The 24,491-nt window shown below is 42.1% G+C and overlaps 1 protein-coding gene across 12 annotated transcripts in view; it reads left to right on the top strand.

The window, feature by feature from the left end:
• Window positions 1–24,491, top strand: part of lims1 (LIM and senescent cell antigen-like domains 1) — a 176,742-nt gene that overhangs the window by 120,871 nt on the left and 31,380 nt on the right. For all 12 annotated transcript variants that reach the window (XM_078545566.1, XM_078545569.1, XM_078545570.1 and 9 more), the window contains 3 exons: window positions 3,542–3,701; window positions 12,322–12,388; window positions 15,787–15,907. In XM_078545566.1, coding sequence (XP_078401692.1) covers window positions 3,542–3,701; window positions 12,322–12,388; window positions 15,787–15,907 — 348 coding nt within the window. The remainder of the gene's footprint in view (window positions 1–3,541; window positions 3,702–12,321; window positions 12,389–15,786; window positions 15,908–24,491) is intronic.

Below are 24,491 nucleotides of genomic sequence, written 5' to 3'. Positions count from 1 at the left end.
CATAATCGTCACCCACTACTGCTACCTATCTAGCAGCGCAACCCTTTGGTCTTCACTATGAGTTTCTTATTACAGAAGGTAGGGAGTTTTTAACTTCCAAGAGAATGGTCTCTCTCAGAACTTCATAGGGGGTTTCAACTCCTAATGCTCGTATCCACCTGTCAAAACTACTTTGCCTAATCCTTTCAAATTCAATGTGAGTTTGCCCAGGCTGTTTCCTTAAATTTCAAAACTTCTGTATGCTTCAGGGACCAACTCATATGCACTCAAAATGGCCTTTTTCATCACATCATAATCCCTAGAAACCTCCTCTAACAGTGAAGCATAAATTTCCTGTGCTCCACCTGTCAATTTGCTGTGCATGGGCAATGTCCATTTTTCCTTTGGCCAGTTTATCTGTTTAGCTTTCTTCTCAAATGAAATAAAGAATGCTTCACCATCCCTTTTCTCAAACCTAGGAAGAGCTTGTACAAATGTAAACATCTCCCCACTGTGTTCTGATCTGGAAATAAGTCCTGCCTCATCTACTGCTGCCTATTTTTTAACCGCCAGCATTCTAAGCTGGAATTCTCTCTCTTTTTCTCTTTCCTCCTTTTCTAACTTCGCCATTTCTAACTCCCTTTGAAATGCTCTCTCTCTTTCCTTTTTATTTCTCTACCCTTTCTGCCTGTTTCCTTTGCAATGCCCTTTCTCTTTCCTTTTCTTTTTCTTCTGCGTCTAGTTCCATTTTTTAAATTTGCAACTGAATTTGAGCCCTTTCCAGTGAACCAGCCCTTGGAGAACTCGGTCTCTTGGGTATTCCTTCCAATTTCAAATGTTGTGCCGTCTCTTCGATTATCTCTGTCTTCCCAGCTTTGGCAGACAACCCTACTCTTAGTTTACTTGCCAATTCGATTAAACTGGCTTCTGGGATCCCTTGTAAAATTGTCAGGGACATCTCTCCCACTTGCAGAAAGCTTTAGCAGTTTCCAGTGCCATCTTATTTTTGACAGTACAAACCTGGTGTTTCCTTTTAGCTTTTATTACATACTAAATCTACACCCAAATCGTTGTTGTCTTTTGTTCCATAATAGCCCAGACGAGCCCCCAAACCTTGTCACAACTCACTGGGAATAGTGCGCTGTAATATCAAGCCTCACTGTTCCCTGAGCCGCAACAAATGTGAAAAGTTTGATCAAACCACCAGATTGTCCCAATTCTACCTAACTGTTTAATTTAGGCTAACAGAATACAAGCACCAACTTTGTAAACTTAATTAGTAAATAACTGTTTATTGAACAAATTGTCTGTAACTAGTGGCAAAACAAAGAAATATGAGCTGCTAACTTCTAACACTATAACTTAAACTCTACACCGATCTTAAATCCCTGTGCGTGTGCGTGCGCGCACACACACACACACACACATACGTGACACACGCGCACACACAAAACATGGATTTTAAGGGTGGGTTAAAACAGTTCAATAGCACCAATCTGGAGTACAGGATTCGATGGGTTGATTTTGATCAATGTCTTCCAAATTCCTTTCAGTTCTTGTTGATGACATGAGGTTGTCTTCCAGCACTTTCAGTATTTAGTTCACTGGTTGAGTACTTGCTTTTCAGCATCTCTAACAGTGGTTTTCCCCTTTTCCTTTTTACAGGGGTTTCATCAGAGAGAGAGCAAGTTTTAGAGATATGAGGAAAAGAGATTTAGATGTTTTCTCTTTGCAGGCCAGGAGCTTTCTGCTGCATTGCTACCACACAAAAACCCTGGTCACCTGGTCAGGAGCCAATTAAAATGCTGTTGTCAGGCAGCTCCCTTGGTCCAGGACTCCTTTCTGACACCACCCTGTCTTTCATGGCATACTCTTTTCTAGGACTGCAATATTGTATATATCTCTCATCCTGTTCCAGTGGACATGTCTTTTAAACTGCAGCTGTTGTAATTCTAGTCCACAGTCAAACGTAAAATAAAAAGTTAAGTTCTTTACAACATCCAACATAAAAAGATATGTTCCTTACATACTTGAGTTTACTTGTATTTTCAGTACTGCTCTGAACTAGAGTTGTGACTTTATTGTATTGAGAATGGCAACAATTTGTTTATGTGGCACCTTCAATGTAAAAAAAACTTTGCTTCACGGAGGGGTATAAAGGAGCGAATGGCTGCGAATTAGAAAGGAAGAAGTAAGGAAAAGGTGACTGAAGGGTGTATTTTGAGAGCATTTTTGACGAAGGAGTGAGAGGTGTTAGATAAATTCCTACAAGTAGGACTCTGGCAGCTGGAGGCTCTATTTCCAGAAGCAGGACAAAGCATAATGAAATCCATGCACAGCTTTAATAGATTTCATTCATTCTAAACAATAAAAATTGACATACTTCTTCACTTCAGCCATTTACCTTATCGCCTCAGTCACATTTTCACTAATTTTGATGGGTATTTTTCCCTCAAGATATTGGAGGAGAATTTTATTTTTACTGCCTGGTTTTGGGCATTCCCTGGCAAACTGCAGGAAAGAAAATTTGACAGGGAGGATCGCACACTGGAAATACAACATCCGATTTTCCTTGCATTAAAATGAATGGAAAGAAAATCCGGTGAGTTCTATGAGGTGCTCTCCTCTCTACTGCATTATCCTTCTTGTGCTCTGCCCAAGTGTAGCTAAATGTCCTGATGATAAAGGCCAAAAATGACTTCAGTGCCTTTTGGAAAAAGTCATCTGCAAGTGCTTCCATGGCAGAATCTGTAGAATGTCTTCATTTCTTCCCTCATGTGTTTACTTTCCCATTATACTGTCATTTCTATCATGTATGGTTGTATTTAAAAAAAGGAAATATCCATTTCATTCCAGACATCACATGCAATTCACATGTGATTTATTGGTTGTTTTATACTATCTTATATCAAAGTGCACAAAAGAAAGAATCTTAATTATTTTATTCTTTTTTTTCTTGAACTTTCAAGTGACAGATAAGCAGTCCTCCCTCAGAGGGAAGCCAAACATTTGCCAATATATAGCAAACTCCAGTGACAACGATTAGCCTCTAATTCACCTGAAGACCTATTTAGACTAATAGCCCAAATGGTGAGAGCTTGGTGAGTGGTCTTAGCCATGTTAGGAGCTAAATATTAGAGCTGTACTCAAAGTCTCAATCTACATGTAAACAATGTTACAGGATATCAGATGTTTTGTGTCTATTAGATTTTGATCTAATAATTTGCATCATGGAGCTTTAGAAATTGATTCTTTAGATGCAGGGCTATATCCAGAATTTATGCCTGCTCACCAGTTCATCAATTGTGTTAAACCACCAATGCAGTATGCTACTGCAACATTAATGGCAATTCCTTTAAAAATGTATAAATTCATGGACCCTGGTTTGTTTTTGAGGGGAGGGGTGAAATGAAGGAATAACTTAAATACGAACGTAGGTCATTCAGGTTCAATCCTAAACCTATTTGAAAATCACATGCTTGACAAGTTAATGCATATCAGCGTAGTGGTGCACTATGTCAGTCAGACTCTTAATGCGTATTATCTTGTTCTTTTATTGCAGCAACATGGCAAATGCTCTGGCTAATGCCATGTGCGAGCGATGCAAAAGTGGCTTTGCACCTGCTGAGAGAATTGTGAACAGTAATGGAGAGCTGTATCATGAACAGTGTTTTGTCTGCGCTCAATGCTTCCAACAATTCCCAGAGGGGCTCTTCTATGAGGTGAGTTGACACATGTGGGACAGCTGCACAGTCCATTAAATCTTTGATAAATGAGTTTCTCAATGCTGAAGATTATTTCTTGCTTTATAGCCATGTTAGCAGTTGATGACTTGGCTCTAGTGGTTTGCCCATTTTGTGAGTCTTAATCTCAGCAAAGCTATCTCAGCAGCTCAAAAAAGCTCTATAAACCTGCATTTCTGTTTGCATTCCTTTGTGAACTGGCACTGATCCAGTATTATTGAGGGGTGAAGCCTAAGAAGCTTAGAGAAAAATATTATTTGGAGGAGATAAATTGTATGGTTGGTATCAGAACATGTATGCAGATATGGCAAGGGCTATGATTTTTGTCAAAGAAAATATTTGGGGAAAACCCTAGATTAATCATGGTAAAAGCGTCAAAATTCAAGGAAGTGATAAAAATCAAAAAGGACACATTTGGGGTGTCCAAGCTACTTTTCATTTGTTGTATCTTTCCTCTCCCCCTGACCTCTGTTCCTTTAAAAATCTTTCCTTCTTTCCCTTTTACTTTTGACTGTCTTGCCTCACCCCACCCCCTTCAGCATTCTTACTATCTTACCTGCAGAGTTCACGGTGGGCTAGGGAGGGTGCAGGCTGCTAAAGGCAGTTAATGAATAAACCTATCGGAGGAAGTGGAGATTGGTGTCATAGACAAGAAAAATAACTCTCATTATTTCTCCAGACACAACAACTTTGTATTTATATAGCATCTTTAACATAGTAAAATATCCCAGAATGCTTCCCAGGAACATTATCGTGGGGAGGCGACGGCATAGTGGTATTGTCGCTGGGCTAGTAATCCAGAGAACCAGGGTAATGCTCTGGGGACCGTGTTCAAATCCGTCATGGCAAATGGTGGAACTTAAATCCAATAAAAATCTGGAATTAAAAATCTGATAATGACCATGAAACCACTGTCGATTGTCGTAAAAACTCATCTGGTTCACTAATACTCTTTCAGGAAGGAAATCTATCTGGTCTACATGTGACTTCAGAACCACAGCAATGTGGTTGACTCTTAAATGCCCTCTAAAATGGCCGAGCAAGCCACTCAGCTGTAACAAACCGCTACAAAGTCAGATAAAAGGAATGAGCCTGGCACGACCTAGGCACCGGAAATGACAACGGCAATCACAGCCCCGTTGACCCTGCAAAGTCCTCCTTATTATCACCTGGGGGCTAGTGCCAAAATTGGGAGAGCTGTCTCACAGACTAGTCAAGCAACAGCCTGACATAGTCATCCTCACAGAATCATACATAATGCCCCAGACACCACCATCACCATCCCTGGGTATGTCCTGTTCCATTGGCAGGACAGACCCAGCAGAGGTGGCGGCATAGTGGTATACAGACGGGAAGGAGTTGCCCTGGGAGTCGTCAACATTGACTCTGGACCCATGAAGTTTCATGGCTTCAGATCAGACACGGGCAAGGAAACCTCCTGCTGATTACCACGTACTGCCCTTCCTCAGCTGATGAATCAGTGCTCCTCCATGTTGAGCACGACTTGGGGAAAGCACTGAGGGTGGCAAGGGTGCAGAATGTACTCTGGCTGGGGAACTTCAATGTCCATCACCTAGAGTAGCTGGATAGCACCACTACTGACCGAGCCAGCTGAGTCCTAAATGACATAGTTTCTAGATTGGGTCTGAGGCAGGAGGTGAGGGAACCAACAAGAGGGAAAAACATAGTTGACCTCGTCCTCACCAACCTGCCTGTCGCAGATGCATCTGTCCATGACAGTATCAGTAGGAGTGACCACCGCACAGTCATTGTGGAGACGAAATCCAGCCTCCACATTGAGGATACCCTCCATCGTGTTGTGTGGCACTACCACCGTGTTAAATGGGTTAGATTTCGAACAGATCTAGCAACTCAAGACTGGAAATCCATGAGGTGCTGTGGGCCATCAGCAGCAGCAGAATCGTACTTGAACACGATCTGTAACCTCATGGCCCGGCATATCCCCCACTCTATCATTACCATCAAGCCAGGGGATCAACCCTGGTTCAATGAAGAGTGCAGGAGGGCATGCCAGGAGCAGCACCAGGCATACCTAAAAATGAGATGTCAACCTGGTGAAGCTATAAAACAGGACAACTTGCATGCCAAACAGCATAAGCAGCAAGTGATAGACAGGGCTAAGCGATCGCACAACCAACGGATCAGATCTAAGCTCTGCAGTCTTGTCACATCCAGCTGTGAATGGTGGAGGACAATTAAACAACTCACTGGAGGAGGAGGCTCCACACATATCCTCAACCTCAATGATGGAGGATCTCAGCACATCAGTGCAAAAGATAAGGCTGAAGCATTTGCTACAATCTTCAGCCAGAAGTGCCGAGTGGATGATCCATCTCGGCCTCCTCCAGAGGTCCCCAGCATCACAGATGCTAGTCTCCAGCCAATTCGATTCACTACACGTGATATCAAGAAACAGCTGAAGGCACTGGATGTTGCAAAAGCTATGAGCCCTGACAATTTTCCAGCAATAGCACTGAAGACTTGTGCTCCAGAACTTGCCGCGCCCCTAGCCAAATTGTTCCAGTACAGCTACAACACAGGCATCTACCCGGCTATGTGGAAAATTGCCCAGGTATGTCCTATACACAAAAAGCAGGACAAATCCAACCTGGCCAACTAACGCCCCATCAGTCCACTTTCGATCATCAGTCAAGTAATGGAAGGGGTCATCAACAGTGCTATCAAGCAGCACTTGCCTAGCAATAACCTGCTCACTAATGCCCAGTTTGGGTTCCACCAGAGCCAGTCAGCTCCTGACCTCATTACAGTCTTGTTTGAAACATGGACAAAAGAGCTGAACTCGTGAGGTGAGAGTGACTGCCCTTGACATCAAGGCAGCATTTGACAGAGTGTGGCATCAAGGAGCCCTAGCAAAACTGGAGTCAATGGGAATCAGGGGGAAAACTCTCTGCTGGTTGGAGTCATATCTAGCACTAAGGAAGGTGGTTGTGGTTGTTGCAGGTCAGTCATCTCAGTTCCAAGACATCACTGCAGGAGTTCCTCAGGGTAGTGTCCTCGGCCCAACCATTTTCAACTGCTTCATCAATGACCTTCCTTCCATCATAAGGTCAGAGATGGGAATGTTCGCTGAAGATTGGACAATGTTCAGCACCATTTACGACTTCTCAGATACTGATGCGGTCCATGTCCAAATGCAGCAAGCCCTGGACAATATCCAGGCTTGTGCTGACAAGTGGCAAGTAACATTCGCGCCACACAAGTGTCAGGCAATGACCATCTCCAACAAGAGAGAATCCACCCATCGCCCCTTGATGTTCAATGACATTACCGCCACTGAATCCCCCACTAGCAACATCCTGTGGGTTAACATTAACCAGAAACTGAACTGGACTAGCCATATAAGTACTGTGGCTACAAGAGCAGGTCAGAGGCAAGGAATCGTGCACCGAGTAACTCACCTCCTGACTCGCCAATGCCTGTCCTCCATCTACAAGGCACAAGTCAGGCGTGTGGATGGAATACTCCCCACTTGCCTGGATGTGTCCAGTTCCTACAGCATTCAAGAAGCTTGACATTGTCCAGGACAAAGCAGCCCGCTTGATTGGCACCACATCCACAAACATTCACTCCCTCCACCACCGACACACAGTAGCAGCAGTATGTACCATTTACAAGATGCACTTCAGGAATTCACTAAGGCTCCTTCGATGGCATCTTTCAAACCCACGACCAATATCATCTAGAAGGACAAGGGCAGCAGATAAATGGGAACACCACCACCTGGATGTTCCCCTCCAAGTCACTCACCACCCTGACTTGGAAATATATCGCCGTTCCTTCACTGTCGCTGGGTCAAAATCCTGGAACACCCTGCCTAACAGCACTGTGGGTGTACCTACACCACATGGACCGCAGCGGTTCAAGAAGGCAGCTCACCATCACCTTCTCAATGACAACTAGGGATGGGCAATAAATGCTTGCCCAGCCAGCGAAACCCACATCCTATGAATGAATTAAAAAAAATTGACACCAGACTACTCTCACCTAATGCCTTGAAATTGTTTCTAAAGTGTTGTACCTGGAATTGAACACAGTATTCCAGCTGAGACCAAACAAGTGTCTTATAAAGATATAGAATAACCTCCTTGCTTTTATATTCTATGCCTTCATTGTTAAAGCCAAGGATCCTTTGGGCTTTTTTTAACAGCCGTCTCAAGTTGTCGTGTCACCTTCAAAGATTTGTGTACTAAAATGCCCAGACCTCTGTTCCTGCACCTCCTTTAAAATTGTGTCATTTAATTTATCTTGCCTCCCCTCATTAGTCTTACCAAAATACATCACATCACAAGTATCTGCCCATTTCACCGGTCTGCCTATGTCCTCCTGAAACCTGTTACCATGTTCTTCATTGTTTATTGCATTTTCTAAAGGTTTGTGTAAGTTGCGAACTTTAAAATGATACACTATACCTAAGTCCATGTCATTAATATATTTTGAAAACAGCAGTGCTCTGAATACATGCCCTTGGGGAATGCCACTGTATACTTCCATCCCATCTGATTTAAATTCAATAAAGATCTGGAATTAAAGTCTAATGATGACCATCAAACCATTTTTGATTGTTGTAGAAACCCATTTCGTTCACTAATATACTGTAGGGAAGGAAATCTACTCTCCTTGCCTGGTCTGGCCTACATGTGACTCCAGACCCACAGCAATGTTGGTGACTCTTAAATGCCCTCTGAACAAGGGCAATTAGGTTTGGGCAATAAATGCTGTCCTAGCCAGCGACGGCCACATCCTATGAACGAATAAAACAAAGCAACCATTTGCTGTTACTTTCTGCTTTCAGTACCTTAGCCAGTTTCATATTCACAGTGCTACTGCCCTTCCAGTCCCAAAATTTTAATCTTACTAATGTGTATTTCTGTGCTACTTTATTGAATACTTCTTGAAAATCCATATACACAACACCAACTTCAACGCCCTCATCAGTCTTTTCCAGTAATTCACAAAAGAGGTCAATCAAGTTTGCCAAAAATAATTTGAGCTTACTAACATTTATTCGAACCTGGATCCCCAGAGCATTACCCTGGGTCTCTGGAATACAAGTCTAGTGACAATACCAATTGCCTGGATGAGTACAGCTCCCACAATACTCAAGCTTAACACCATCCAGGACAAAGCAGCCCTCTTGATTGACACCACATCACTCCCTCCACCACCGACGCATAGCAGCAGCAGTGTGTACCATCTACAAGATGCACTGCAGGAATTCACCCAAGGTTCCTTCGACAGCACCTTCCAAACCCACGACCGCTATCATCTAGAAGGACAAGGGCAGTAGATAGATGGGAACACCACCACCTGGAAGTTCTCCTCCAAGTCACTCACCATCCTGACTTGGAAATATATCACCATTCCTTCACCGTCGCTGGGTCAAAATTCTGGAACTTTTCCTAATAGCACTGTGGGTGTACCTACACCACATGAACTGCAGCGGTTCAAGAAGGCAGCTCACCACCACTTCAAGGGCAACTAGGGATGGGCAATAAATGCTGGCCCAGCCAACAAAGCCCACATCCTGAGAATGGATAGAAAAAAAAAATTCTTAAACTCTTGTGCAATAGCACTGACTGTGTGTCTTAACACCGTCAACTTGTCCCAGTGCCACCTATTGTTAGTAGCAAATATTGTAGGTACTATGATGTATTTTCCCATAACAGCAAGGTTCAAACGAAAGTTTATAATAAAACACATGCCTAATATATGGAGTTTAATATGGAATGAACATAGTGTATGTGATGTACATAATGAAGTTTTAAATAAGTTAAACCTAGCTGCCAAAGACCTAAGAATAGGAAAGAGAACTGTCAGTTGTTTAAACTTACAAATTTTGAACAGTCTTTTGGGATAACATGGGAGAAAGTAAAGGAAACCCTCATTTATATGTGGCCAATACTGTCAACTTATTTTCTATTGACATCCAGTCTGTAAAAATCAAGTAGATAAGCATGGAAGAAAGGTCTGAATTAGGTAATGGGAACAAAATGGAAAGGTTATTATGAGGGACTCACTATGTATGCAAGCAGAGGAAATTAAAATGACTTAAATCATACATCAGCATTGAAAATTGAGAGTTTTACATATTGAGTGTTGAAAATGCCGTTGTGAGAGGCAGAACTGATTCAATTTTCACTGGGTTATTGATACTAGTACTACCCTGAAAACCTGCAACCTATCAGGTGATGAAAAAGTATTTAAATTAGGGAAACAAAATAGCCATTCCTTTTGTTATGAGCTTACAAAATGAAACTGAGTAAAGGCGAAGTTCAAATGACACCTTAACACTTGCACAGTCGATGGTAAAGGCTGAATTCAAATCCTAGAGGGAAACTTGAAACAACTGTCTTAACCCATTTTTGCAATTTGTGTGTTTCGAGATGCAGGCTTTGAATTCAGTATTAATAAGTCCACTGAGTCTCAAGAGGTCTTTTTATAAAACTAAATTAAGCATTTATTAATACAAGAAAGATTGTAAACACATACATCTACAAAATTACCACTATAATAACTACAAAAATCCCCTAATTAATCTGACTCTCAGTTACATCCCTGTTAAGGCAACAGTAAAACGCATAGATTTAGCAGACCTCTAGCAAAGCACACCCTGGACAGTCGCATTCATAATGAGTGTCTTTCAGCTCTGGGTCCTTGCAGACTGACTTGAGGCTTACAGGCTGGAGGCTTCTCACACTTGTTGGATCTTAAAATGCCTCTACCTAACACAACCTCCTTTCTCCTTCATACATATCTTTCTGTTTGAATGTAAATTTTCCATTGTATCACTAGGCTTTTAACTTTACTTCTCCTAACAATAACATCCTTTCATCCCACTAATTTTATTAGTAAGCTGGGGAAAAATAAACACATTGCTTGGCGCCTTCTAGCTAGGCGTAAGATTTCATCTGCAGTCTTGTTTGGTTTCTTTTAACAAATGCAAATTTACACTTTACCTTCTACCCTCCTTGCGTTTATCTAATTAACATCTCAAAACTATTATACATCAAGGCACCCAGACAAGCTGGCTTTAATCCAATTAAGACACACAGACACAGACCCCACTAGAACTCTTACATTAAGGTTATTAAAAATGATTTTAAAATATCATCTTGACACAATGCAGAATGACTTTCTCTACAAATACCAAGTCTTTATACCATTTTGTCTCAAGTGCCAGGCAACGACCATCTCCAAACAAAAGAACATCTAATTATCTCACCTTGATGTTCAATATTCAATAGCATTTATACCTCTGAATCCCCCAATATCTACATCCTGGGGGCTACCATTGACCAGAAATGGTACTGGGCGAGCCATATAAGTATTGTGGCTACAAGAGCAGGTCAGAGTTGGGAATTCTGTGGCAAGTAACTCACTTTCTAATTCCCCAAAGTCTGTCCACCATCAACAAGGCACAAGTCAGGAGTGTGATGGAATATGCTCCACTTGAGTGTAGCTCCAACAACACAAGAAACTTGACACCATCCCTGACAAAGCAGTCCACTTGATTGGCACCCATCCACCAGCTTAAACATTCACTCCGTCCAACTCCGATGCACAGTGGCAGCAGTGTTTACCATATACAAGATGCACCACAGCAACTCACGAAACACCTACAACAGCACCTTCCAAACCCACAACCCCTACTACCTAGAAGGACAAGGACAGCAGGCACATGGGAACACCACCATCTGCAAGTTCCCCTCCAAGCCACACACCATCCTGGCCTGGAACTGTATTGCAGTTCCTTCACTGTCACTGGATCAAAATCCTGGAACTCTCTTCGTAACAGCACTGTAGGTGTACGTACGATAGTCGAACTGCAACATTCTCATGGGCAGTTAGGGATGGGCAATAAATGCTGGCCTTGTCAGTGTTGCCAACATCCCATAGAAGAATTTAAAAAAAAAACTACATGAGTACTTACTAGTTCAGAAATGAGTTTTGGTGCCATTTTATGACATTTAGTGTCAGCTGTGGCTCAGTGGGTAGCACTCTTGCCTCAGAGTTGGAAGGTTGTGGGATTAAGAGCCACTCCGGGACTTGAGCACAACAATTTTTGCTGATGCTCCAGTGCTGTGCTGTCAAATCAGACATTAAACGGAGGCCCACTTGCTCTTGCAGATCCTGTGGCCACTGTTTTGAAGAAGAGCAGGGTAGTTATCCGTGGAGTCCGGACCAATATTTTTCCCTCAATCAGCATCACAAAAACAGATTATCTGGTCGTTATTGCATTGCTGTCTGTAGGATATTGCTGTGTGCAAGTTGGCTGTTGCATTTCTCTCATTACATCAGTGAATACACTTCGAAAGTATTTCATTGACTGTAAAGTACTTTGGGACATCTGGTGTCCGCAAAAGGCACTATATAATTGGAAATCTTTTTGTTTTTTCTTCCAATGTTTTCTCATAAACTTGCCACCTGTGTCAGTAAAACAATCAGACTAACGTTTAATTTTTTTTCAAATTACAAAATATGCTTTTAAAATTAGTAAATTGACACAATGCTATGGTGTAAAATAATTAGTTAAGAGTCATTGCTTTTTTTCTTGCAGTTTGAAGGGCGAAAATACTGTGAGCATGATTTTCAGATGCTTTTTGCCCCCTGTTGTCATCAATGTGGTGAGTGTTCAACATTAACAGAACAAATCATATACTTTTGTCCAAGAATGAACTCTTTTTTTAATTCTCATTTTCTGTAGTTCTAACTCTTAAGTTGCCTGCTCACTTGCTCTCTCTTGCTTTAATCCTCGCTTTATTACAATATCTCAGTTATATTTCCGTTACATTACATTACTGATCTTTAGCTAGTAGCTGCAGTGTAATCTTCAATCAGCAACACTGAGCTAATGTGGCTGTAGATTTTTAACTTTTGAAAGTGCTTTCATTTTCTCAACATTCACCTCAGAAAAATGTGCACAAAAGATCTGAGAGACTGCTTGAGTATTTTTTTAAACCTAGTGCTACAACAATGGAAATCTTTTACTTCTATTAGACTTACAAATTCCTTTTACGACCAGTAACAGTGCCTGAGGGGCTATAAATGCAGGTCCACACATCCAGTTATTTTTAATATACAGCAGCTAAAGTTGGATCAGTTATCTACATAGTGGGGGATATAGTTGTACATTAGCATATCTTCATATGTGTTCACTACTAGATACTGGGTTTAATATATTAATTGTTCAAATAGCTAGGCTTTTCAATTCAAAGCCTTTGCACAAAAGAATATTTGAGGTTTGTTCCTCAAATATTGTCTGTCTACTTAGAATGAACTGTCAACCAAACTAGTAATCACATAACAAAAACAGAATTACCTGAAAAAACTCAGCAGGTCCGGCAGCATAGTTGTTTAGTAATCACATAAGGTTAGTTTGTTGATGTCTTTTGTTCTAACATGCCATCATAGGACCGAGAAACATGTAATTGAAATCCTTTGACACAGATCAAAGCAGTTAGAGATTATGGAATAGTAGAATTGATTGGACAGCTGTGTCCGAGATCCATGAGGAGGTAAAGATGCAATTTGGCTTTAATCCTTTTGATTGATAGCTCTGCAGCAAGTAGCCTCATACAGGATTAACTCCTTAGTAGTGTTTAACTACATAAAAGTGCATCTATTTTCAGTGTTCTGGGATGAATACCTGGTTTTAATGTAGAGCACAATCATGTTTATACTGTACTGAATATTGGTCATCCAGTTTTACCATCTAAATTATCATTAACAATAGTACCCCAGCCACGTCTTCCATTGAAAAATTACATGTAAACACGCCCTCCGTATGGAATTTCCCATTTTAAATGTGTTGCACATACCAGTTATGTATATAACCTTCCTGTCTGTGATGCCTGTAATATTTCAATAGTATTAAAAATGTATTTTTGTAATAATATGGCAGAGACTGCGGCTCCTTGTCTTAGAGATAAGAACCCGAGATGTAGGAATCAAAACGGTTGCTGTTTATTGCTTACATATTGATGGTGAATTTGAAGGAGTGTAGGGATCTCGGAGAGCTGGAGGAGGTTAGAGATTGAGAGAGGTGAAGCCACGGAGGGGTTTGATCATTAGGATTTTACAGAGAATTTAAACCTAGATGCATCGGTGAGAAGAATAGAATTATGCAAGGCCATTTTATATGGTGAATAGAATTATGCAAGGCCATTTTATATGGTGAATAGAATTATGCAAGGCCATTTTAAATGGTGACAGTTACAATCTTACAGACTTGTTGATGTTCCACATTTATTGTTTATTGGCTACATTCTTGGGCTTTTTAGTTTATGCTTTCAACTATAGAGCTTGACATAGAATGGACCCTGTGGGTCAGCCTATGTCTGAACCAGTTTGTTAAACAGCAGCCAGTTTTCAGTCATTAAAGGAGATGAATAGTTAGTTTTAAAGTAAATATTTCAGTAAAAGTGAATGTTGCATTCTTACAGCTGTTGTTTACTTCCTACCACTGACATTTCTAGGTTCCAGCAAACACCCACAGGAAACCTAATCTCACCCTGCCTGCTATCTTGCTTGTTTGCTTGCTCCCCAGACTAGCTTGCTTGCATACCTGCCTGTTAACGCACCTGTCAGTTTTGTCGCATCCGGTGGATGCCCACTGCTGAGCAGTATTCTAGCCTTTACCTTTCCTTGTCTGACAATGAGCAGTTTTACAACCCTTGCTCAATCGCCCACTCCCAAAGCTGAACAGAAAAATTATCCCTTGCACGGTTATCCCAGACCATCAAAGCCCTGAAAAACCAATTGTCTCTTCCACCTCTCACCCCATGCTCTCTCCAGCACATGCTGTCTCCGGTGCATGCTCATTCCCTTATGTGCACTCCCTCTCTTCCTCGTGCTCTTTCATGCGCTCTCCCTGTCTCTTTTCCTCTCTCCCTCACACATTCCCTCCCTCTCTCTTTTCCTCTTTCTCTTGCGCACGTGTTCTCCCGCCATCTCTCTCTCATACGCAGTCTCCTGCTCTCACTTGCCTGTGCATTCTTTCCCGTGCTCTCACTCATCCACGCATCCTCTCCTGCTTTCCTTCTCTTGTGTTCTCTCCTACATGCACTTTTCATGTTTTCATTCTTGGGTGTTCTCATGCTCTCTTGGGCTCTTGCTCTGTGATCAACTGGTTTGTATGAAGTCTACATTGATTAATGACAAGTGATCCTCTTGGACACATTTTGCCTTTTGTACTTTCCTCATTCTGACATGCTCACCCATATTACTGCTTTTTCATTTGCAGTGCAGTGTAACATATCCCATTTGTGGACTCACGAAAGTTACAGGATTTCTGATGGCCCAAGACAATCCAGTTTGCCACAAGTTCAGGTCCCCAGCTGCTAATTTGCTGCTACACTGCCCTTCGCAGTCCAGGAATTTTGTCTCGATCATAACCACGGAAGCCTGCTAATGATGATTAATTTTCCAGTTGCCACACCAGCTATTATGGGTTCTCAAAAATTGTACCCGATCAATTATAATCTATTCTTTCTCATGTTCAACTGAAAGATTTGAATTTTTGGCATAATTGCTTTGAATCCTGCAATTTTTATTAGTTTTTATTCTTAGCTATACTTTCCAAGATGGTGACTTAGAGGGCAGGAACTAGGCAACCAAACCTAGAATCTTCTAACCCTATTACGATGGTAAAAAGTTTGACACAAGCAAATACTGTAGATGCTGGAAACCTGAAACATCATAAATGCTGAAAATACTCAGCAGGGCAGGCAGCATCTATGGACAGAGAAACAGAGTTAACGTTGCAGGCCGACCTTTCCTCAAAACTGTAATAAAGTTGGATATATGTACCCTTTTTTAACAATATTGGCTGTCCAACAAACTGGATCACACCAAGATCTTATATTTCTAAAACCTGATTGATGCTTATGTTCTTATAGACATGGCCAGTTCAGTCACCAACACCATTAGTATAGTCTATGTAGTTGCAACCAAAAATCAAGGTTGGAGTGAGGGAAGAATATTGTCTGAGAATACATTTTAAAAAAAATCTATTTCATTGCAGGTGAGTTCATCATTGGCCGAGTGATTAAAGCTATGAACAATAGCTGGCACCCAGAATGTTTTTGCTGTGATCTCTGCCAGCAGATTCTTGCGGATATTGGATTTGTGAAGAATGCTGGCAGGTTGGTATATTTGATAGCCCTTTTATTATGAATACAGAAATGTATGCTTACATGAGATTCTGCTGTATATAACTGATATACATGTGGTTGTGATAGAGCTACAATATTTTATAAGAGAAGGTAATTTGGCCCATTTTGTCTGTATTTGCTAGGACATTCTAAAAGTAATCTTGTTGATTTGTACTCATTACATACTTTGTACCTTCCCTCCTTTAAATAATTAACAGCCTTAGCTCAGAGGTAGCACATTCATCTCTGAGTCAGAAGATCATAATTGTTCTATTCCAGAGAGCCAGATGGTGAAAAATAGAACTGGAGCCAATCATTACACACCTTTATAAGCATTAGTTTTCAGAGATACACATTACAAACATATACCTCCTAACCCAACAGCCACAATTTTAATTTGTTCCTATTTGTAAGAACAGAAGTGAATCTCCAGTTGATGACCATTGCCTGAATACAATTAACATGCATTTAACAATAGATTTATGTCCCACACCAGGGACTTAGCACATATAATCTAGGCTAACACTTTAGTGCACTGCTGAGGGAGTGCTTCATTGTCAAAGGAGCTTTTATCCAGATCCAATGTTAAATCAAAATCCTGCTTGCTCCTATACAATATTCCATGGCACTATTTGAAGAAATGTATGGGAGTACTCCTGGTGTCTTGGCCAACTCAGCCAATTCAGCTCCTGACCTCATTACAGTCTTGGGTCCACACATGAACAAAAGAGCTGGGCTCAAGAGGTGAAGAGAGAGTGACTGCTCTTGGTCAAAGCAGCATTTGAGCAATTGTGGCATCAAGGAGCCCTTGCAAACCCTGAAGTCAATGGGAATTGGGGGAAAACTCTCCACTGATTGGAATCATACCTAGCACAAAGGAAGACGGCCCAAGACATCGCTGCAGGAATTCCTCAAGGTAGTGTCCTAGACCCAACTATCTTCAGCTGTTTCATCAATGACCGTCCCTCCATCATAAGATCAGAAATGGGGATGTTCGCTGTGACTGCACAATGTTCAGCACCATTTGTAACTCCTCTGCAGTCCTGAAGCAGCCCGTATCCATATACAGCAAGACCTGGACAACATTCAGGCTTGGGCTGATGTGTGGCATGAATATTATTTGCTGTTTAAGTGCCAGGCAATGGCCATCTCCAAACAAAGAATCTAACCATCTCCCCATGACGTTCAATGGCATTACCCCCACTGTCAACATACTGGGGGTTACCATTGTCCAGAAATTGAATGGGACTAGTCATATAAATACTGTGGCTACAAGAGCAAGTCAAGAGTTGTGAATTCCAGTAACTCACCACCTAACTCTGCAAAGCCTGTTCATCATCATAGGCATAAGTCAGGAGTGTGATGGAACATTCTCCACTTGCCCGGATGAGTGCAGCTCCAACAACACTCAAGAAACTCGACACCATCCAGGACAAAGCAGGCTGCTTTATTGGCACCCCATTAACCACCTTAAAAATCCACCCCCTCCACCATCGACGTACAGTGGCAGCAGCATGTACCATCTACAAGATGCACTGCAGCAACTCATCAAGGCTTCTTTGATAGCACCTTCCAAACATGTGACCTCTACCACCTAGAAGGACAAGGGCAGCAAATGCATGGAAACACCATCACCTGCAAGTTCCCCCCCCACTGAGCCATATACCATCCTGACTTGGAACATATCACTCTTCTTCATTGTCACTGCGTCAGAATCCTGGAACACTCTCCCTAACAGCACTGTGGGTGTGCCTACACTCCATGGACTGCAGCGGTTCAAGAAGGTGGCCCACTACCTTCTCAAGGGCAGTTAGGGATGGGCAATAAATGCTGGCCTAGCCAGAAATGCCCACACACCATGAAAGAATAATTTTTAAAAAAATGCTGCAATCCACATGGCGTAGGTACACTGCTTTTTGGGAGGGAATTCCAGGATTTTGACTCAATGGCAGTGAAGGAACGGCGATATAGTTCCAAGTCAGGATGGTGTGTGACTTGGAAAGGGAGCTTGCAGGTGGTGGCATTCCCACGGACTTGTCCTGCTAGATAGTATAGGTTGAGGGTTTGGAACATGCTGTTGAAGGACACATGACGAGTTGCTGCAGTGTATCTTGTAGATGGTACACACTACTGACACTGCGCGTTGGTAGTGAATGTATAAGGTGGTGGATGGGGTGCCAACTAAGCGACTGCTTTGTCTTGGATGGTGCCGAGATTCTTGAGTTTGTTGGAGCTGCACTCATCCAGACAATTGGAGGGTATTCCATCACACTCCTGATATGTTGATGGTGGACTGGCTTCAGGGAGTCAGACGGTGAGTTACTGGCTGCAGAATTCTCAGCCTCTGACCTGCTCTTGTAGCCACAGTATTTATGCGTCTTGTCCAGTTAAGTTTCTGGTGAATGGTAACCCCCAGGATGTTAATAGAGGGGGATTCAGCAATGGTAATGCCATTGAATGTCAAGGGAAAATGGTTAAATTCTCTTTTGTTGGAGATGGTCATTGCCTGGCACTTGTGTGGCGCCAATGTTACTTGCTACCAAGTCTAAGCCTGAATGTTGTTCAGGTCTTGCTGCATATGGACACGGACTCCTTCAGTATCTGAAGAGTTGGAATGGTGCTGAACATTGTGCAATCATGAGTGAACATCCTGGATGATATTCAGTTTCTTGAATGTTTTTGGAGCTGCATTCATTGAGGCAAGTGTGGAAACTCCGCCACATGCATAATTTGTGCCTTGTAGATGGTGGACAGGCTTTGGGGAGTCACAAAGTGAGTATTTGCCACAGAATTCCAAGCCTCTGACCTGCTCTTGTAGCCATAATTTTTATATGGGTTGTCCAGTTAAGTTTCTGGTCAATGGAAACTCCTAGGATGTTGATGGCGGGGGATTAATTCAATGATTGTAATGCTGTTGAATGTCAAGGTCAGATGGTTAGATTCTCTCTTGTTGGAGATGATCATTGCCTGGCACTTGCTTTGTGCCAATTTTACTTTCTACTTATCAGCCCAAGCCTGGATGTTGTCCAGTTCTTGGTGCATGCGAACACAGTTTGCTTCAGTGTATGAGGAGTTGAAATTGTGTATTTTGGAGGGAAGGTCATTGCAAAAGCAGCTGAAGATGGTTGAGCTCAGGACACTGCCCTGAGGAACTCCTGCAATGATGATTGGCCCCCAACAACCACAGCCATCTTCCCTTTTGCTCGGTATGACTCCAACCAGTGGAGAGTTTTCCTGATTTCCATTGACTTCAATTTTACTGGGGCTCCTTGATGCTCCACACGGTCAATTGTTGCCTTGATGTCACGGGCAATCACACTCACCTTACTTCTGGAATTCAACTCTTTTGTCCATGTTTGGCCCAAGGTTGTAATGAGGCTTGGACTTGACTGGCCCTGGCGGAACCTAAATTGTGCATCGATGAGCAAGTTATTAAGTTCTTCCTGCTAGTACCGTCGACAACATCTTCCATCACTTTGCTTTACTTTTTCTTCTTGTGTATGACATCTTGCAGATTTACAAGTCTGTCCAAGTTGGACAGCCAAGTCTCATCACTGAGTATTGTTAGGTAGAGCCAGGTGACCACAGTTGCATGCTGTGCTGACCTTGAAATTCTATTTGTGGATGAAGGATGATGCCCTTGCATGGAGAGTGTGGATCCTATTGAGTGTAGACCACACTTGTACCCAGAGTACTGTGTACAGTTTTAGTCTCCTTACTTAAGGAGGATATACTTACATTGGAGACAGTTTAGAGAAGGTTCGCTAGATTGATTCCTGGGCTAAAGGGGTTGTCTTGTGAGGAAAGTTTGAGCAGGTTGGGCCTGTTCTTATTTGAGTTTCAAAGAATGAGAGCTAATCTTATTGAAACATTTTAAGAACCTGAGAGGGCTTGATAAGGTAGGTGCCGGGAAGATGTTTCCCCTCTTGGGGGAATCTAAAACTAGGGGAGGGAGGGCATGGTTTCAAAATAAGAGTCTCCCATTTAAGATGGAGATATGGAGGAATTTCTTCTGAGGTTCATGAATCTTTGCAACCCCTGCCTCAGAGAGCAGTGAAGGCTGAGTCACTTCTGGCTGAAGATTATTACAAATGATTCAGCCTTGTCTTTTGCACTGACGAGCTTGTCTCCACCGTTGTTGAGGATGGGGTGTTTGTGCGCAGCCGCCTCCCATTAGTTGTTTAATTGTCCACCATCATGCATGACTGGATGTAGCAGGACTGTAGAGCTTTGATTGGTTGTAGGATCATTTAGCGCTGTCTATAGTATGCTGCTTCCACTGTCTAGCATGCATGTAGTTTCATGTTGTGGCTTCACCAGGTTGACATCTTGATTTTAGATATGCATGGTGCTGCTCTTGTCCTGTTCTCTTACACTCATTGAACCAGGGTTTATCCCCTAGCTTGATGGTATTGGTAGAGTGACGAACATGTCAGGTCATGAGGTTACAGATTGTGGTTGAATACATTTTGCTGCAGCTGAGCCTCATGGATACTCATTTTTGAGCTGCTAGATCTGTTCTGAATCTATCCCATTTATTTCGGGTGGAGGATGTCATCAGTGTGAAGACAGACTTGGTTTCCACAAGAACTGTACAGTGGTCATTCCTACCAATACTGTCTGGGACAGATGCAGCTGCAACAGGTAGATTGGTAAGGCCGAGGTCAAGTATGTTTTGCCCTCTTAGTTCTCTCACTGCCTGCCACAGGCCCAGATACATCCTTCAGGACTTAGTCAGCTAGATCAGTGGTGGCGCTATCGAGCCACTCTTGGTGATGGGCATTGAAGTCCCCTACCCAGAGTACATTGTGTCCTTGCTACCCTCAGTACTACTTCCATGTGATGTTCAACATGAGCATTGATTCATCAGCTGGTGGAGGGCCATAGGTAGTAATGAGCAGGAGGTTTCCTTCCTCCTATTTTTACCTGATGTCATGAAACTTTATAATTATCTAGAGTCAATGTTGACGACTCCCAGGGCCACTCTGTCGTTGCTGTAGACCACTGTGCCAGCACCTCTCATAGACCTGCCCTAATGGAGGAGTCTGGAACATGGGCTGTAATGTTTGATTCATTGAGTATGATACTGTTTGTGGGACAGCTCCACCAATTTTGTTACAGGTTCCCAGATGTTAATGAGAAGAACTTTGCAGGGTATGCTGTTGTTGTTTCCAATGCCTGTTGTTATGATCCTAGACCAGACCCCCAGCTTTTTGGTAAGACCTGTTCGGGACCAATAACATTTTGTTTAAAGTAGACTAAGTTTGAGATTCAAGATACTTAGGGAATAAAGCCGCAAGATTCCAAGGGTTTTGAATAAACAAAAATAAGCTTTACTATACAAGGTCAGAAGATAAAACAATTTACAATATTTATCTTTTACCCTAACGTTCAAAGTTAATATAAGGTACATATGAATTAACAGGCATACTGTGGTCGAACATACCACACTGCACAATAAATGTCAAATATGACCGAGACAGATCCATGGTTTTCTCAGCAACCTGCCCAGAGGTCAATAAGCGCTGTGAGTGAACCACTCTCATTGGAACTCTGTCTGTCTCATGAGGGATTCCAGTCTTTGCCTTCGAAGATCTCACCTTGGAATTGTCTCACTGTTGCTCCAACTCTGATGGCCTCAACAACGGTCCACCTTGCAAGGTTTCAATGTCGACTCCCGAGAACCCCCTGGGTTCCCGAGTCTGCATTCAAGCACCAACTCACAACCACAACTTCTTCAGCTCTTTGGCTGCTCCGAGCAGAATACTGCTGCTCCAAAGGGATACCTTTGTCCCAACAGCTCGCAGCATGGAGTCACCAATCTTCTGCTGTCTTCTTAGAATGCTAGGGCTTCTCCCAAGCCCTCGTTGATTGTCCAGACATCTCTTGAGCCCTCTTCAATTGCCAGGGCTTCTCCTGAACCATCAGCACTTACAGCCAGCTAGCCAAAGCCCTTTTTATGCTTGGAGCCACTTTCTCTCCTCTCTTTTTAATTAACTGGGACCTCTTTCTGACCCTGACCCAGGTCTGGAACTCTTCATTTGGGACCTCTCCCTGTCCCCTGTCTAGGACACTTCTCTGCACTGGCACTCCGTTTCCAGCCATATGACCAGGGTTTTTGTGCCGTTTCTTTCATTTTGCGTTGGCATGCTGAGTCTGTCCTCGGCCCAAAAGGCTCAAAATGCTGAATTGTGTATTCGTAACCTGCTCCCGGTCTGCACATGCACGGAAACTCCGAGGTCTGTCGGGACTTGGAGTTCCCAACCTCGGCCCTCGACACAAAGTTAAGCTGGCTTTCATAATACTATGTTGATGCTGGGTGGTCCATCCAATTTTATTCCAAGCCACTTCAGGGGGCAGTAAAAGCCAACCATGTTGTGAGTCTTGAGTCACAGATGGGACACTGTGAAAAGCAGCAAGTTTCCTTCCCTGAAGGACGTTTGTGAACCACTTGGGATTTTACAATAATCCAGTAGTTATTTTACATTTCCATTATGCTACATTTCCTCCTCTACCTTATGGCTGAACTTTTCTATCCAGCCTCTTGTGAGACACCATATTTAATGGCTTCTGAAAAATCCAGGTGCATTGTACCTACTGCTTTCCCTTTTTCTGACCAATTGTCATTTCTTTGAGGAGGAAAAAAACTTAAAAACTTGTCAAAGATGACTTGCTTTATTTAAAAAAATCTTTGTGCTCTATCCTTGACTAACTCCTGCATTTCTAAATGCTTACAGATTCTAAGTGTTTCTAAGTACACTAACTGTTCCATTTGATTGAAAAAAACTCAGATTTTAAATGATAATTTGAGTCCTGAAATGATTTTGGTTCAGAGGAATGGAGCGTTCTGTGGTAAGGATTATCAAATTTAATCCTCCACTACCTATCAGCTAATGCTTTGTCATCAGCACTGGAGGAAAGATTGTGGTTCAGAGGATGTAAGGAGAAGGATATTGGTAGAGGGCAGGAAGGATGTCTAGCACTTTATTTTCATGTATAACCTACATCATTTTTGTGTGCGGTTTTTTAATGTGTGCCAGAATATTCTGTGTTCTCATTCCTGCCACTGTTATGACCAATGCAGTTGGTAAAGTGGAATTATTTAAAAATCCCAGAGGGAAACTTTAAACAACTGTCATAGCCTATCATTTTAAGCGTTATGTTTGAGATGCAACTCTAAATTCAGCAATCAGACCACCAGTTCTCGAGGTTTTACATTAAACTAAAGGAAACATTTTATTAAGTTACACAGGTTAAAATAGATATATTACCATAACTTTTAACAAATTCCCAAACTAATCTCCATTAAGGCAACAGCAACCCATAGACTTAACCAAACACCAGGCAAAGCATTTTCGCCTTACAAGTTCAGTAGTTTTTTTGTTTTTATCAATATGAGGCTCATTCATTTTGGTTGCTGTGGAGCCAGTTGGAGGTTTGCAGCTGCCTTTTGATCTCTCATTGCCTCTGCTCTGCACACCCGTAAACTACTAAAGTTATACCTACCAGTCCCATTGAATGTTAATTCTAATTGTATCAACAATCTCTGAACTAAACCTCTCTCACAATAAAACCCCTTTCATAGTACCAACTTCATTAGTAATATAAACATATTGCTTGGCAACTGCTAGAAAGTTTTCACCCCACTTTTTGAATGCTCTATTCAAAAAATGCAAATGCAAGCTATCTCTCTTGCATATTAAAACTAGTACACATCAAAGCACCCAGACTAGCTGTCTTTAATCCAATTAAGACACCTGCAGATTAAACCTCTATTTTAAAAGAAAAATATTTTCCAAAATATTATATACATTAGTAGCTTCATGACACCACCGAGAGCCTAGAAGACAGGCATCCTAATGTTTTCTTAAATTTTTGCAACTGCAAATATTACAAAGGAGTGTAGTGGCTTCAAAGTTCTTATTCTCAGTTAAGTCACTTTTGTAAAATGTCCACACCCTGCCACATCTCAATGTGTTGGAGAAATGCTTTTTTTGTGGTATCTGAGCATGTAGATTTTGTTGGAGTAGCCCAGTAATAAACTAATGTATTGCAGAGTAAATCTCTAGCCCAGTCTGTAATTGTCTTATGAATTTTATTTGAAAGGCAGTTGGCCCTGGTTTGTAGATTGTGCCTTGCCTTTTAGAACTTTTATACTTTTATACTACCTGCAAAAAAGCCTTTAATTTAGGGATTCTCTGCGGGTTGCACTCCCCCTTGTGGGTCAGAGGATGACCATAAGCTCTGAGGCAGCAATGTGGACTATTGAGCAGAGACTCTGGTGGGACAGTCCTAGGCTGAGGCTCCATTACACACATGCACGATTCTTATTTCTGGTTGTGGGCAAAACGATTGGGCCCTGCTCAACAACTACCCTTCAGGTTGCTTTGTGAGAATTGTAATGCAGCACTTTGCCCTGAATCAGCTAAAAATTTGCTGCAGCATTAAACAGGATTAGTTCTGTGTGGTAGTTCTGGTGCGCATTGGCTGTTCCTGATTTTTTTTCAAAGTAACGAGTAACATTTTTTTTATGAAGGGCAATCAAATGCATTTTACCTTCACCTCTTTCCCAGTT

This window comes from Cetorhinus maximus, chromosome 7 (genome assembly GCF_964194155.1).
Source record: "Cetorhinus maximus chromosome 7, sCetMax3.hap1.1, whole genome shotgun sequence".
In the NCBI taxonomy this organism is placed as follows: Eukaryota; Metazoa; Chordata; class Chondrichthyes; order Lamniformes; family Cetorhinidae; genus Cetorhinus; species Cetorhinus maximus.
The sequence above is the reverse complement of the archived record's forward strand: the minus strand, read 5'-3'. Positions and strand labels throughout refer to the sequence as shown.